The 13,219-nt window shown below is 52.9% G+C and overlaps 3 protein-coding genes across 10 annotated transcripts; 1 reads left to right on the top strand and 2 right to left on the bottom strand.

Annotated features, from left to right (window-relative positions):
- Window positions 1-2,087: 2,087 nt before the first annotated feature.
- SLC25A11 (solute carrier family 25 member 11) lies at window positions 2,088-5,003 on the bottom strand. Of its 3 annotated transcripts, none has more exons than XM_016187956.2 (9): window positions 4,752-5,003; window positions 4,000-4,152; window positions 3,700-3,906; window positions 3,433-3,523; window positions 3,264-3,354; window positions 3,079-3,178; window positions 2,950-3,001; window positions 2,661-2,821; window positions 2,088-2,543 (listed from the first exon to the last, which is right to left on the bottom strand). In XM_016187956.2, the coding sequence occupies exons 1-8, from the start codon at window positions 4,844-4,846 to the stop codon at window positions 2,666-2,668; spliced, it is 945 nt and encodes a 314-aa protein (XP_016043442.1). In that variant the 5' UTR covers window positions 4,847-5,003; the 3' UTR covers window positions 2,088-2,543; window positions 2,661-2,665. The 3 variants fall into 3 exon arrangements, with proteins under 3 accessions (XP_016043442.1, XP_016043445.1, XP_060060238.1); XM_016187959.2 differs by having other exon boundaries at window positions 2,088-2,387; XM_060204255.1 differs by having other exon boundaries at window positions 2,088-2,381.
- A 149-nt stretch (window positions 5,004-5,152) lies between these two features.
- On the top strand, window positions 5,153-9,812 carry RNF167 (ring finger protein 167). Of its 6 annotated transcripts, none has more exons than XM_060204253.1 (11): window positions 5,153-5,307; window positions 5,431-5,505; window positions 5,635-5,887; window positions 5,963-6,043; window positions 7,259-7,384; window positions 7,495-7,582; window positions 7,759-7,849; window positions 8,021-8,126; window positions 8,245-8,338; window positions 9,161-9,241; window positions 9,317-9,812. In XM_060204253.1, exons 3-11 carry the CDS (start codon window positions 5,804-5,806, stop codon window positions 9,616-9,618), a joined length of 1,053 nt encoding a protein of 350 aa, XP_060060236.1. In that variant the 5' UTR covers window positions 5,153-5,307; window positions 5,431-5,505; window positions 5,635-5,803; the 3' UTR covers window positions 9,619-9,812. The 6 variants fall into 6 exon arrangements, with proteins under 6 accessions (XP_060060236.1, XP_060060233.1, XP_016043429.1 ...); XM_060204250.1 differs by having other exon boundaries at window positions 5,610-5,887; XM_016187943.2 differs by having other exon boundaries at window positions 5,431-5,887.
- Window positions 9,813-10,174: 362 nt separating this feature from the next.
- PFN1 (profilin 1) lies at window positions 10,175-13,031 on the bottom strand. Its single transcript, XM_007521373.3, has 3 exons — window positions 12,731-13,031; window positions 11,101-11,293; window positions 10,175-10,524 (listed from the first exon to the last, which is right to left on the bottom strand). Exons 1-3 carry the CDS (start codon window positions 12,860-12,862, stop codon window positions 10,427-10,429), a joined length of 423 nt encoding a protein of 140 aa, XP_007521435.1. The 5' UTR covers window positions 12,863-13,031; the 3' UTR covers window positions 10,175-10,426.
- Window positions 13,032-13,219: the final 188 nt, after the last annotated feature.

The following is a 13,219-nucleotide window of genomic DNA, read 5'->3' as shown; positions in this document are numbered from 1 at the left end:
TGCCAGTTCTTAGCAACATCGCCCCGCCAGATATTCGTCGGGATGCGGCATCATCTAAGTTCATTTCCCACGTCTACGCTCGACCGGACCTGCCAATATACGCGGATATCTTCGCCCACCCTGTCTAACGCTTGACGTCTCGTCACCCAATCTGGTCCCCTACGCCTACACTGAACTTCTCTGTTCCAGACTCTTGGAAACAGAGTTGGCAGTCAGCTGAGGTAAAGAACAAACACCTCATCACAGACCCCTGCAAGCGTCAACCCGGCTTTGACCTAGCACGTTATGACTGGGCCCTCCTCAATCGCTATCGAACAGGCCATGGCGGGTGCACCGCTATGTTCCATCGCTGGGGAGCCAGAGAAGACCCGAACTACCCCTGCGACTACAGACAGACTATGACCCACATAGTCAACGACTGCCACCTCTCCAGATTCAAAGGAGGTCTCGAAACTTTCCATCAGGCTCAACCTGACGCTGTTGACTGGCTGCGGAAGAAGGGCAAATGCTCGAAGAAGAAAAGCAGGAGAGGGAGTTTTCTCAAGTTAGGAAGAATCATCTATCACTATCTGTAAGAGGGGGTTCTATTGGAACCAGATTCAGCCTTGGGCTAGGAAGATAGCATATGGTTATGCAAAAGAATTTTCATGCCCGAGGCTCTGGAGTCCCACACACCCCCGTAAGTCAGAGCTGAGCAGTACTGTGGTCTATGTATCTCTCATTAAGAAACGATAAAGATTTTAATTTCATTTCTGCCACCCAGGTTACCATTATTGTTGTGCAGCGGGTTAAGCACAGGTGGCACAAAGTGCAAGAACCGGCCTAAGGATCTCGGTTCAAGCCCCCGGCTCCCTGCCTGCAGGGGAGTTGCTTCACAGGCGGTGAAGCAGGTCTGCAGGTGTCTGTCTTTCTCTCCCCCTCTGTCTTCCCCTCCTCTCTCCATTTCTCTCTGTCCTATCCAACAACAACGACAATAATAACTATAACAATAAAACAAGGGCAACAAAAAAGAACAAATAAATATTAAAAAAAAAAAGAAATTGAGGTGGAAGGAGACAAAGGAAGAGACACCTGTAGCACTGCTTCACCACTCATGAAGTTTCTCCCCTGCAGGGAGGAACTGGGGGACTCACCCAGGTTCCTAGTGCATGGGAGCATGTGCACTCTACTGGGTGCACCATTACCCTGACCCTAAACATCTTTAAAGGGGGTCGGGGCTCAAGTGGGAGAACCCAGTCAGGACATCAGATGGACCGTTTCTACCTGCTGCCTGCTTGTCCCCTGGTCTGGCACAGAGCTCTCAGGGGCTTCTGCTGTCCAGCCTTCCTTCTACTTGACTTTTTATGTTCTAATGCCCCAAGAGGACGCTACGCTCTACAGGGCAGGGCCTGTAGGTAACATAGCTCTTTCCTTCTTTTTTTTAAAATCATTTGTTTCCCAGCCTTGTTTTTTTTTTTTTTTATATTTATTCATTCCCTTTTGTTGCCCTTGTTTTTATTGTTGTAGTTATTATTATTGTTATTGATGTTCTTGGATAGGACAGAGAAATCGACAGAGATGGGGAAGACAGAGAGGGGAGAGAAAGATAAGACACCTACAGACCTGCTTCACCACTTGTGAAGTGACTCCCCTGTAGGTGGGGAGCTGGGGGCTTGAACCAGGATCCTTATGCCGGTCCTTGCACCACATGTGCTTAACCCGCTGCGCTACCGCCTGACTCCCAGCTCTTTCTACATAAATGGATAATATACTCACTCTACCCGGCCTGAGGCCCAGATCAAGACTCTAGCCAGCAACTTCTTTTTCCTTAAACCTCCAAGCTTTGAGGTTTGGCTCACTCACCAAGCCCTGCCCTACTCACCCCCACCCCTCTCCCCACCCCCATCAGATTCTCTTTGCATCCACGTTTAGGTAGGCTGTAAAAGCAGTCACCAGACTTCACAGGCTTTTCCTGGGGGTTACATGAAACAACCTTCACTTACACATCTGTCACATTCTTGGGCAAGTTCAGGGAAAGCAACACGATTAGCCTAGAGTTTTGGTTTTCCTCAACCCTTCAGCTTCTGCAACAAGATTGATGCACACAGTTCATAAAACCAGCGGGTGCTTTTTTAATAATTTTTCTTAAAAACACTAGACCCTGTTTTCCAGGGGCATCCGTTTCTTTGTCCATCTCCTCCCTCTCCTGACCCCCATAACTCTCCAGATTGGGGGTGGTGTCATCAATCCAATTTATTATGTCCTCAGTGAGGTGTAGGAAGGAAGGAAGGGCCACATCCTCCCACTGAAGACCCTTTGGATAGCTTCTGTTCTCTTCTGTCCCCTCAGCTCTGTCTTGGTTTTCCTCACTGCGAAGAGAGATCTTCTGCATCCTATGTGCCCTGTAACTAACAGCCAAGAGGAGTCCAGAAATCTTCAGAGGATTTCCCAGCTCCCCCCAAGGCATAGCCAGGGACAGAGAGGCTGAGGATCAGGACAAGCAGGGCGAGGTGGAGCAGGGGGAGGACAGACCAAAGTCCTTTACCATAGAGGAGGGAGCCACACTGTGGAGGGAAAATAAATAGAGGGGCTCAGGGCAGCAAAGTCCAGGCCTCTTGGGGCATTAACTGTAGCTGCTGCAGGTGAGTGGGAGCCCCAGCATGTTGGCTCCAAACTCTCACCCGCTTCAGCCACTGAGGAAGAGACGCTTGTAGGCCTTGTTCATCTGCTCCAAGAAGATGAAGGTGAGAACAGTGTGGGGGCCGAGGCGGGCATAGTACGGTGTAAAGCCTTTCCACAGACTGAAGAAGCCCTCGTAGCGGATGACCTTCACCAGCACATCCTAGACAGGCAGGCAGGGCACTGGGGCTAGGACCAGGCCTCAGAGGACTTATCCTTTTACCAGCTACCCTCACAACCCTCCCAGGGCATTCAGGGCTCTAGTCTAATCCCACAGCCCCACTTTCTCACCAGTCCATTCTTGTATTCTGGCTTCCCGTCAATCATTCGCATATTCTGGATCCTGAAGAAGTAGCAGGACCATGAGAGATTTCAACAGGACCCTCCCCTCCTTGTCAGCACCCAGGCCTGCATACCCACCGGGTTTTGACAATGTCCACTGGCATGGAAGCAGCAGTAGTGACCAGGCCACTGATCATGCTGGCACAGAAGTGGCACAGAATATTGTCAGAGAAGTAGCCTGGGGAAGGGGGGACAGGGGTGACAATCAGTTCTGAGCTGGCACAGACCAGACTAGGAGCTGAGGGACCAACTCTGAGTCTCACCTGAGTCCAGCAAAAACTGTTTGGATTGAGAGTAGGAGGCAAGTTGGGCAGCATTGACAACAACAGCCCGTGCCATGGTTGGAATACAGCCCTGAGGTGAGAGGACAGAAAAGTTAGAAGTGCCAGAGGCCAGACCCCATATCCCCCAGACCTCCACCCCTTCACTCACCCTCCACAGTGTGGGGACCCCCTCCTCCCGAGCAATTCGAATCAAAGCATTAAACACGTTTTTGTAGCCACGGCGCTGGTCTGCTGGAAGCCTGGTGGGAAGGCAGGGAGGAGAGGCCAAGCTGAGGATAGATTACCTTGTCCCTCAGGAGCAATGAAAGGGAGGCCAGAACAGGTGAATTTCTGCTCTAGAGCTGGAGTAAGAAATTCACTTTCATTCTAGATTCCATTGAATGGGGCTGGGTGCAGGCTCAGACCTGGAACTCACCGGCCATCGGCAGTCATGCGGATAAGAGCCACCTCGGCTGGTGTTCCCACAAAGGCACCAGTTGCACCTGCTGTCATGCCAATCAGAGCCTTTAGCAGAAAGCCAGGAGGTGTACCGTCAGCCCCAGTCAGGCGCTCAAACAGCACAGTATAGATGCCAAGGCGAGTAGTGGTGTAGGTGGCCTGGCGCAGGAGGCCAGCTGACAGCCTGGGAGTGAAGGGATCAGCACGTCAGGTCAAGGGATCAGTACGTTAGCTGCTATCCCACACCCTCTTCTCCCCCTCCTTGTATCCCTAATACCCAGTGTAAATGCCCTTCAGTCCTTCTGTCTTCAGGATGCTGGTGAGGGCATGGAAGCTGGTTTTGTATTCTCGGGTCTTGGCCCCCTCCCCACTCAGTTGCATCCGGTTCTTCACCAGGTCCAGAGGCTGGACAAAGACTGTAGCTCCCATCCTGAGAGGAAACGTGGGGGGGGGGGGGTTTGCAGTCAATGGGGATGTGCTTCACCTGTGACCACTCGAGTCTGACAGTAAGCTGTTACAAAGGGCTGGGCCTGGCATGATGTTGACTGTTCAGGAGACGGCTGTGCATTTGTTTGTCAGTTTCTATGTGTACCAAGAACAATGTGTCTAAAAAGTTCAGCAGTCCAATAGGAGGCCAAGCAATCACAGCACTCCATGCAACTCTATAAGGGTCAAAGCAGTGCTCTGGGACTGATTGCATGCAGTAGACACAGGGAGGGGAGAGAAGCATTTATGACCCGGGACTCCATGAAGTCATGCAAAGACCTGAAAACCCATACAACCCAGCAGAGCCCACGGGTTAGGAAACACAGGTAGTCCAGCACAGGCCTTGCAATGACCCTACGTGCAGCGCAACAGAGGCCCTGCAATGAGTCGAAAAGATCCTAGCAGCCCATCAAAGATCGCTTGGCACGCTGGGTACCCGCTGACCCCATCTTGGCACTGCAACAGACCCACAGACGAAGCGGGCCCGGCTCCACGAGCCCGTCCCTTCCTCCTTTCCTTCCCATTCCTGCGGCCTGAGCTTACCCGGCCAGGCCCCCAAACAGGAACTTGACGGACTTAGGGGAGGTACGGGGTTTCCCGTCCGTCCCGCTGGCTCCGGGACTTGCTGTCGCCGCCATCGCCACTCAATGGCCCTCGGCTCCCGGTCCCGTGCGCGCGCGGCCCCGCTCGCGCCCAAGGTGACACCGCGCGCGCAACAGGCGCGAGGGAGCGCGCACGCCCCTCCCCACCCCCCCAGCTCTGAAGTCCAGCACCAGCTGTAAACTGGCGCAGGCGCAAACGTTCAGCGCAAAGGCAACCGGGAGTAAGGCGGAGCTCCAGTAGGACCTTGAAGGATGGGTGCGGGAAGGGGTGTGGCCGGTTAGGGTGGTCTGGGTTTAGGAGCGCTTTTTACCAAATTGGAGTCGCGGGAAAATAAAGAGGTTTGAAGGTCTCGCGAGAACGAGAGAGCCTGGCCAACCCGTATAGCGATCTCTCGCGATAGATGCAGCAAGAATTCGACTGGTGGGAGGTGGGTTGAGGGCTCTCGCGAGAACTGAAGGTATCGCGGCATCGACGGCGGCTGCTGGAGAGCGAAGAGGTTTGTAAACCGTGCAGCTCTCGGACGCTAAAAGGGGCAACGACTAGTTCGTCTTCTGGGGTCTCGGTGCACCCTGAATCTCCACAGGCACTCCCAACACCTTTCTTTTCACTGACCTCTTAGGATAGGAAGCCCTTCATCTTGAGTGCTTGATGTTGGAAGCGGCCTGACTATCTGCCGGAAGCCCTTTCCGAGGGGGTAGGAAGACCACCCTCGAGCCGGAAGTCCCGCCTCCTTGAGTCCCCCCCCCCCCTTTTAGAAGTTTTTCTGTCACCTGAGATTGTATCCTTGCCTCCCCCCAGGGTTCATTTACTGTTTCTCCCCCAGCTCCACTGAACGCCTTGGCGCTCTCGCTCCCCGAGTGGAGGCCCCCTCCCCGCGCCCCCATGTAGCTGGGAAGTGAGGCCTGGGGGTAGCTGCGCCCCTGGGATCCTGAAGGAGAGGTGGCGAGGGCGCGGGACTCGGCTTCTGCTCTGCGCCTGCCCCTCCCGCTGCCATGCACCCCGCGGCTTTCCCGCTTCCGGTGGTTGTGGCCGCTGTGCTGTGGGGAGCGGCGCCCATCCGGGGGCTCATTCGAGCGGTGAGTCGGCGGGGCAGGTGGGGGAGGGTGCTGGAGGGAAAGGCTGCAGGTTGACGGGGACTGTTGTGTTCGCAGACCTCAGACCACAATGCCAGCATGGACTTTGCAGATCTCCCCGCTCTCTTTGGGGCCGCTCTGAGCCAGGAGGGACTTCAGGTGATGCCTTCCTCTTCCCTGCCCCCCAGACTTGGTTCTGAGCTTGAGCCTCTGCCTTGAATTGCAAGAGTCGGGTTAGGGACTAAGTGCACAGGCGCTGCGTGCAATTCAGAAGGTGGAGCGAGAAGACCAAAAAAAAAAGAAAAGTGTGGACTAGACCTCAGTCTGAGCTTTATGAGAGAAAATAAAAGGCGGGGGCAGAGTGATGTGTCAGTAGGGGCTCCGGAACTCTTACAATAGGAGTTATCTCGAGGGTAATGTCAGGGTTAAACTAGACGAGCTGTTTTGTGGTACTTGATTATAAAGAGTGTGCCACATAGCAGAAACTCAAGTTGAGCTGTAGGTATCAGTATAGTTGTTTGTGGGGCCAGGTGGTGGCGCCCCTGGGTAAGCACACACATTACAATACGCAGGGACCCGGTTCAAACCCCCAGTCCCCCACCTGCAGGGGGGAAAATTTCACAAGTGGTGAAGCAGGGCTGAAGGTATCTCTCTTGTCTCCCCCTTCCTCTCAATTTCTGACTGTCTCTACCCAGTAAATAAAGATCAGGACAAATCAGTATGGTTGTTTTGTTACATAGGTGATTGGAAAATTAAAGGGAGGGGAGTTGTTCAGTAGAGACACTCAAGAAACTGGCAGGCGCAAGGATTTGAATTAGCTTGAAATGTGGGGTCAGCCTATCTGGCACAGGGAGAAAGAAGGGTGCAAAGAGAAGGTCGAAAAGGGATGTTCATAGTTTCACTTTCCTGGTTTCAGTTAGCCTTGGTCAACCACATTCCAAAAAAATAGTAGGTACAGTGACATTTTCGGAGACCGTGGTCACTTCTTATTATAATGTATTATTCCAGGTATCCCATATCATTCTTGCTTAGCTCCTAAACTTAAATACCTTATCATGGGGGTAATATGATGGGGGGGGGGATGTAGTTTATTAAAGGGTTTGGTATTCTGGTTTCAGGCATCCACTGGGGTCTTGGAATGTATCCTTTCTCCCCCCCCCCCCCCCCCATGGATAAGGGGGAAGACTACAGTAATTGCATCTTCAGGAGACTAAGAGGTAGATTTCTGGCTTGGGTAGGATGCCCAGACACCAGGAATGAGAAGCGAGGACTGAGAACATGCAGCATGTATGGGTCCGGGTGGGTGCTTGGAAGCCCTGTGGAAATAGAACCGAGGGAGGTGAAATCCAACTGTTATTTGATTCTCTCCTTCAGGGGTTCCTTGTGGAGGCTCACCCAGCCAATGCCTGCAGCCCCATTGCCCCACCACCCCCAGCCCCGGTCAATGGGTCAGTCTTTATTGCACTGCTTCGAAGATTCGACTGCAACTTTGACCTCAAGGTTGCTGAATGTGGAGTGGGAACTGGGAAGCTGAGGGTTAAAATAAAGGCTCAGGAAAGAAGGGAGACAAGACCCATGATAGCTCCTTCTCCCCTGCCTTGTCGCCCTAGGTCCTAAATGCTCAGAAAGCTGGGTATGGTGCAGCTGTGGTACACAATGTGAATTCCAATGAACTTCTGAACATGGTGTGGAATAGTGGTAAGGTTAAGAGAACTGGGTTTTCCAGTAGCACTCAAGAGTGGGTGGGACCGCTGAAGACAGAAAGGAAGCCAGTCCTTTTGGTGGGATGGGGCAGAACCGGATGCCTGCCAACTAACCAAAGGATTTGGAGAGTAGAAGGTTGGATCCCTTATGTAAGTCTCTGATCTTTACAGAGGAAATTCAGCAGCAGATCTGGATCCCATCTGTGTTTATTGGGGAGAGGAGCTCTGAGTTCCTGCGAGCCCTGTTCGTCTATGAAAAGGGGTAGGGTGTATGCTTATTTTAGCATTCCAACCTGGGGATCAACCTGGGGCCTTTCATACTCAGCCTGTTGACTTTGGGGTCGCACCTCCATCCCCCCCCCCCCCATCCAGAGTCACTTACTTTGTCTCTTTTGCTTTTCTGCCCCATGATACTGGTTTTCCTTTTTCCCAGGGCTCAGGTGCTTCTGGTCCCAGACAATAGCTTCCCCTTGGGCTATTACCTCATCCCTTTCACAGGGATTGTAGGACTGTTGGTTTTGGCCATGGGTGCAGTGATGGTGAGTATCTCAGGCAGTATGATGGCAAGAACTGAGATCTTTAAAAAGTGGGTCTGAGATGTCCAGACTGTCCAGTTGTGTTCCCTAAACCTGATCCATCTACTTCCATTACCCCCAGATAGTTCGTTGTATCCAGCACCGCAAACGACTTCAGCGGAACCGACTGACCAAAGAGCAACTGAAACAGATTCCTACACATGACTATCAGAAGGGTGAGGGCAATAGGAGTCACACTTGACTGGTTCTTAAGGAGTGTGAGCCCAGGAGTTAATTGGGGGGAGAAAGAAAGAAGACATATGGTGTGGGTCAAGCACTGGTGCACCTAATTTAGTGCATGTATTAAACACATGCAAGGACCTGGGTCCTAGACCCTGCTTCCCACCTGCAGAGCAGAAGCAGGGTTGTAGGTGTCTCTTCCTCTCCCTCCCCTCTAAGTCTGTCTTTTCAAATTAAAAAAAAAAAAGATGGCATGGAGATCAGGCCCATGCCACTTTTCACTTTTTTCATTCATAAAATGAGAATAGACCAGGTACCCTAGGATTTTGGGTTCTGGGTGGGATATTGGATTCTAAAGCACCAGGTCCTAATTTTGATCCCTGGCATCGTTTGTGCTGGAGTGATGCCCTGGTTCTCACTCCACCCACCCCAATCTAAGAGAAGTCTTAAGAAGAGGATAGAGTGAGGGTGAAACCAAAGCTGATTAAGTGGATTACTTTATAGAGTGGGGATGATAAAGTGAGAAGGTTGAAGCAGGTGAGATGCTGAAGCCTCCAATGCCCATATAAGGCTATAATACAAGTACTGCCCCCCATTTCCGCTCCTCCTACTCCCCATTCTCTCAGCCCTCCCCACCAACCCACTTCCCTTACCTGTTCTTTGTCCCTTCTTCATGTTTTGCTCTGCCATAGTCTTAGATCTTCCACTGGCTATGTAACCAGAGGAAGTAACTTGCAAGCTCCCAGAGTGAGTTACTGTAAGTTCTAGCCCATGCTGGCTTAAAAAAAGAAAAACCTTCCTTTCCGTCCCCTCCCCAGGAGACCAGTATGATGTCTGTGCCATCTGCCTGGATGAATATGAAGATGGGGACAAACTGAGGGTGCTCCCCTGTGCTCATGGTAAGACCCTACTTTCTGTGCCCATGCCCACCTGCCCCACCAACACACATCAGATCTTCACCTCATTCTCTGCAGCCTACCACAGCCGCTGTGTGGACCCCTGGCTTACTCAGACCCGGAAGACCTGCCCCATCTGCAAGCAACCTGTTCACAGGGGTCCTGGGGATGAAGAGCAAGAGGAAGAAACTCAGGGGCAAGAGGGTGATGAGGAAGGGGAACCAAGGGAGTATCCTGCCTCTGAAAGGACCCCACTTCTGGCCTCTAGCCCCACTCTGCCTACTTCCTTTGGCTCACTAGCCCCAGCCCCTCTAGTTTTTCCTGGACCTTCAACAGATCCTCCACCCTCTCCTTCCACTTCTACTGCCATTCAGGTCTGATGCTCCTTGCTTCAACCCGACTGCTGATTACCTATTTGCACAGCCCCTCACCCTCCAGTCTTTTCAGAGGGACAAAGGGACATTTCTGTCCCAGGTTTCTTTCATAACCAACCCCATCCTTTTGAGGAGGGCTGGGGATGTATAGGAACTGGGTTTTCACTTACTAAGTAAATAAAGTTGTTTTTGTGGACTAAGGAAGGATTAAATTCTTCTATAGGTTAATTTTTAATTCTTGGGGTAAGGGACAAGGGAGTGTTGGGAGAGACTAACCTGTAGTCATGGGGACAGCCCCAGCAGGCAGCTGTTGTGACTCAGAGAGGGGGAACCCCACCCACACATGAGGATGATTCAACTGGCCCTGCCTTGCCCTCAGGCCTGGACCCATTCTCCAGTCTGGATGGCTCTATTCCATTAACCAATTCGCTTAGCTCAATTGAGGTTGGCCTAAGGCTGGAAATGCCACTGTAGACAGGTACAAGTCCTGAACATGGAGGCAAATGCAGATTCCTGGGACTATCCTTGTATCCTACCACCCAGACTAAAACCACACAGCACCTTGTTAGTACAATCTTTTTTTATTCAGAAAAAAAAAAAAAAAAAACCAAACAAAAGTTTTCCAATCACACACAGGAGGGGTATGGGTAGGGGTAGGCATCTGTCCATCCAGCCCCAACCCCCAGCCCATGTGGTTTTGGCAGCAATAAGGGGTGTGGGATAATGGCCCAAAAAATAAAAATGGTGTGTGTGTACGGGAGGGGGGGGGGTTGCAAAAGCAGTGGGGAGTGGTAGGGGGAAGGGAAGGACGAGGTCAGTACTGAGCACGCCGCAGGTGGGAGGCCATTTCATAACATTTCTTGTTGATCATGCCACCGTGGACACCTTCTTTGCCCATCAGCAGGACTAGCGCTGGAGGAAAAAGAAAGAAGGCTAGGACCCAGGTGTCACAATTCTACCCCCTGCCAGCTGTTTAGCAGCTGTTCAGTCCTAGGGGCTGTAACCCAACCTCATGTCCCCAACACTCCCCCCACACACAGGCAGGCTGTCAGTCACAGTGGAAACAATAGGGCTTTTCAAAAGGGGAAAAATTAAGCTTAAAGGCTGAGAGGATGACTGACTAAAATGGGGGGAAGGGCTTGAAGGCCCATAGAATTTGATTCCTGGTCAAGCACAGTTGTAGATGAAACTGCCACTGCTAAGTTTTAGCACAGTATTTCAAAAAGATGAGTGCTTAGTCCTGACCTGAGCCATCAGCAGCCACCAAGAAAACCAGGAGTTTCTCAACTAAACTTGAAGAAGGAACTTAAAGATGTTTAAACTTCTGTGTATATCATAAGGTGAGGAACTGAGATAACTAGTGGAGTTACCCCATGTTCCAGCAATCAGAAAATAAAACTATTCTGACTCCACACTGGGGAACCACACAGAAAAAAAAATATTACTGGAAGGGACACTTTAAGAAAAGGACTTAACACAGAAACTCACTCTTGGCAGTCATGGTGACAGTGATGTTGAAAGTGGGGGCTCCACCGGTGCTCTTGGTACGAAGGTCCATGGTAAATTCTCCATCCTGCAGCAGTGAGTCCCGGATCACAGAACATTTCTGGCCCCCAAGCGTTAGCCCATTCACGAAAAAACTTGACCGATCTTTACCAACCAGAACACCAACCTCAGCTGGCTAGAAGGAGAACCAAGCAGCCACCATATTAGTACACCAAAGCTCCCACTTTCTCCAAGGAACCGCATGCACTCCACTTCTCAGGGAGTTAGCATCCTTGGAGAGGAAAAAAAAACTCATGTACTTTATATCAATGAAATTTGAGAAACTCGGCTCTGTTAGAAGTTAATACACACAAAATCACGATCGTCAAACCCAGAGAACAATGGGATGACATTCCTGTGGGGACTTGGGAAAAGGAAACCCAGGGAATAGTTGGGGGCCCAAAGTCAGTGAGGGAAGAATGGAATGAAGCAGGGAGGCTTTGGATGCTTACAACTCTCCTTCAGGAAAAGCAGAAGCTAAGAGGGTAAGGGAGGGGGCGGGCAAGGCAAGAGAAGCAACTTTGCCCTTATTTGGTCAAAGGTTCTGCCGGAGTTGTTAGGGGCCCGGACGCCTGGGTCTCCAAGTAACAGCATAGGTTCAGGTATCTAAGTCGCAAGATAAGGAAGCAGATTGCCAGGTCTTTCAGGAAAAAGTTGGAAACTTTTGAAGGGGGTCTGAAGCTAGATCTGGTAAGCCAGATCTCAGATCTTGATACCCCAGGGAACATTTCTCCCCCTCCTCCTTACACCCCAAATCCCCACATCCGGTCCCCTCCCGCCCGGAAATCCCCTTCCCCCCTTTCGAACTTCCGCTCCCCCTCCCCACTTCCGGGCAGTGAGGACAGAGAGGTGGTGATGGGGACAGTAGTAGTCATCCTTTACTCCCTCACACTATTCGTTTAAGTTCTCATAAAGTTTCCCTGCTTCAGGTCCCGCCGGATGGCGGGAAGGGAGGGTGAGGGGACTTCCGGGACCGGTCTCCCAGGAATGTTGGAGTCCAACGTGCCAACTGGGGAGCGGGGGGGGGGGTGGGGGAGGCGTGGGGGTGGCCTCACCCTCTCTACCTCCCCAGTGAGCTGGGAGGGGCCGGGAGCCCAGGGGACCAGCAAGGGACCCCGGCCACGCGACCGGCGCTCCCTCCCGGCATCAGGGGGAACAATGGTGGAGGGGGAGCGAGCAGGGAGCCGGAAGTGGAGCTAGGGGTCCAGGGGTCCCCAAGTCCCTTCTGGATCTCAAGCCCGGGTTGAAATTGCAGCGCGTGTCCGCCCCGCCCTGGAAGAGGCGGAAGTGGGCCGCCGCACCGGGTGGCGCGCCCCTCCCCGCCCTGTGCCCCGGATGTAACGCCCCGTCGCGGAGCGGGCTGGCGGGATGGGAGCTGCCGCCTGGAGCGTAGGGCTTCGGGGGGCAGCCGAGAGCCCCGTTCACGTGGAGCCGCCATTCGCGCCGCTTCCAGGGCGAGGACCGGGTCACGGCCTTCCGCTGCCCTCCCCAGACCGCGCCCGCCCCACCTAGGTCCCTCCCTCGGCGGCCAAAAGCCCGGCCGGGGTCTCGAGCCACACAGGCCTCGCAGTACCGTAATGTTGACGAATGTTTTTCCGGGAACGGCGGCCCAGACAGACGGCGAGTCCTTATAGCCCACGATGGCCGCGTCCTGACAGGTCCCGTCCCCCATGAGGTTGTCGATGTAGGCGTTCCACCCGGCCATGACGCTGCTGCTGGGGTTGCTCTCTGCGTTGCTGCTGGGGCCGCGGGCTGGGATCGGGCTGCCTCGGACTGGCGGGCGGGGGGAGGCGGAGAGCTTGGGGCACGCGCTGCCGTGCGGACCGCGGCTCAGCTAGCTGTGCAGCAGCCTTCACCGCCACTTCCTGCTCCTCCTCCCCCCCCTAGATTTTTATTTGCATGGGCGGTGGGGGGCGGGGCCTGGCCCTATTCCATCCCTCCCCCCCACCACCACCGGCGGTCCAATACCGAACTTTTGCAAAAGCATTTTGAAAAATCCCTCCCCCTATTGCAAAATGTGCAGAGTTGGATGGCAAGCAATGTAAAAGGTTTTAGGGGGTGG

The sequence above is a fragment of the Erinaceus europaeus genome, chromosome 12 (genome assembly GCF_950295315.1).
Source record: "Erinaceus europaeus chromosome 12, mEriEur2.1, whole genome shotgun sequence".
NCBI classification, from domain to species: Eukaryota; Metazoa; Chordata; class Mammalia; order Eulipotyphla; family Erinaceidae; genus Erinaceus; species Erinaceus europaeus.
Note: the sequence above shows the minus strand (reverse complement) of the source record. Positions and strands in the feature narration are given on the sequence as shown.

Excerpts from the sequence above, each read along its gene's own strand:
- SLC25A11 (XM_016187956.2), bottom strand. The coding sequence starts at position 4,846 with ATGGCGGCGACAGCAAGTCCCGGAGCCAGCGGGACGGACGGGAAACCC. Across the intron at positions 3,524-3,699 it reads CGCATGACTGCCGATGGCCG|GCTTCCAGCAGACCAGCGCC; the intron begins GTGAGTTCCAGG and ends CCTTCCCACCAG. Across the intron at positions 3,179-3,263 it reads ACAGTTTTTGCTGGACTCAG|GCTACTTCTCTGACAATATT; the intron begins GTGAGACTCAGA and ends CCCCTTCCCCAG.
- RNF167 (XM_060204253.1), top strand. The coding sequence starts at position 5,804 with ATGCACCCCGCGGCTTTCCCGCTTCCGGTGGTTGTGGCCGCTGTGCTG. Across the intron at positions 6,044-7,258 it reads TGAGCCAGGAGGGACTTCAG|GGGTTCCTTGTGGAGGCTCA; the intron begins GTGATGCCTTCC and ends TCTCTCCTTCAG. Across the intron at positions 7,583-7,758 it reads GAACATGGTGTGGAATAGTG|AGGAAATTCAGCAGCAGATC; the intron begins GTAAGGTTAAGA and ends TGATCTTTACAG.
- PFN1 (XM_007521373.3), bottom strand. The coding sequence starts at position 12,862 with ATGGCCGGGTGGAACGCCTACATCGACAACCTCATGGGGGACGGGACC. Across the intron at positions 11,294-12,730 it reads AAACATTCGTCAACATTACG|CCAGCTGAGGTTGGTGTTCT; the intron begins GTACTGCGAGGC and ends TTCTCCTTCTAG. Across the intron at positions 10,525-11,100 it reads TGTCACCATGACTGCCAAGA|CGCTAGTCCTGCTGATGGGC; the intron begins GTGAGTTTCTGT and ends TTTTTCCTCCAG.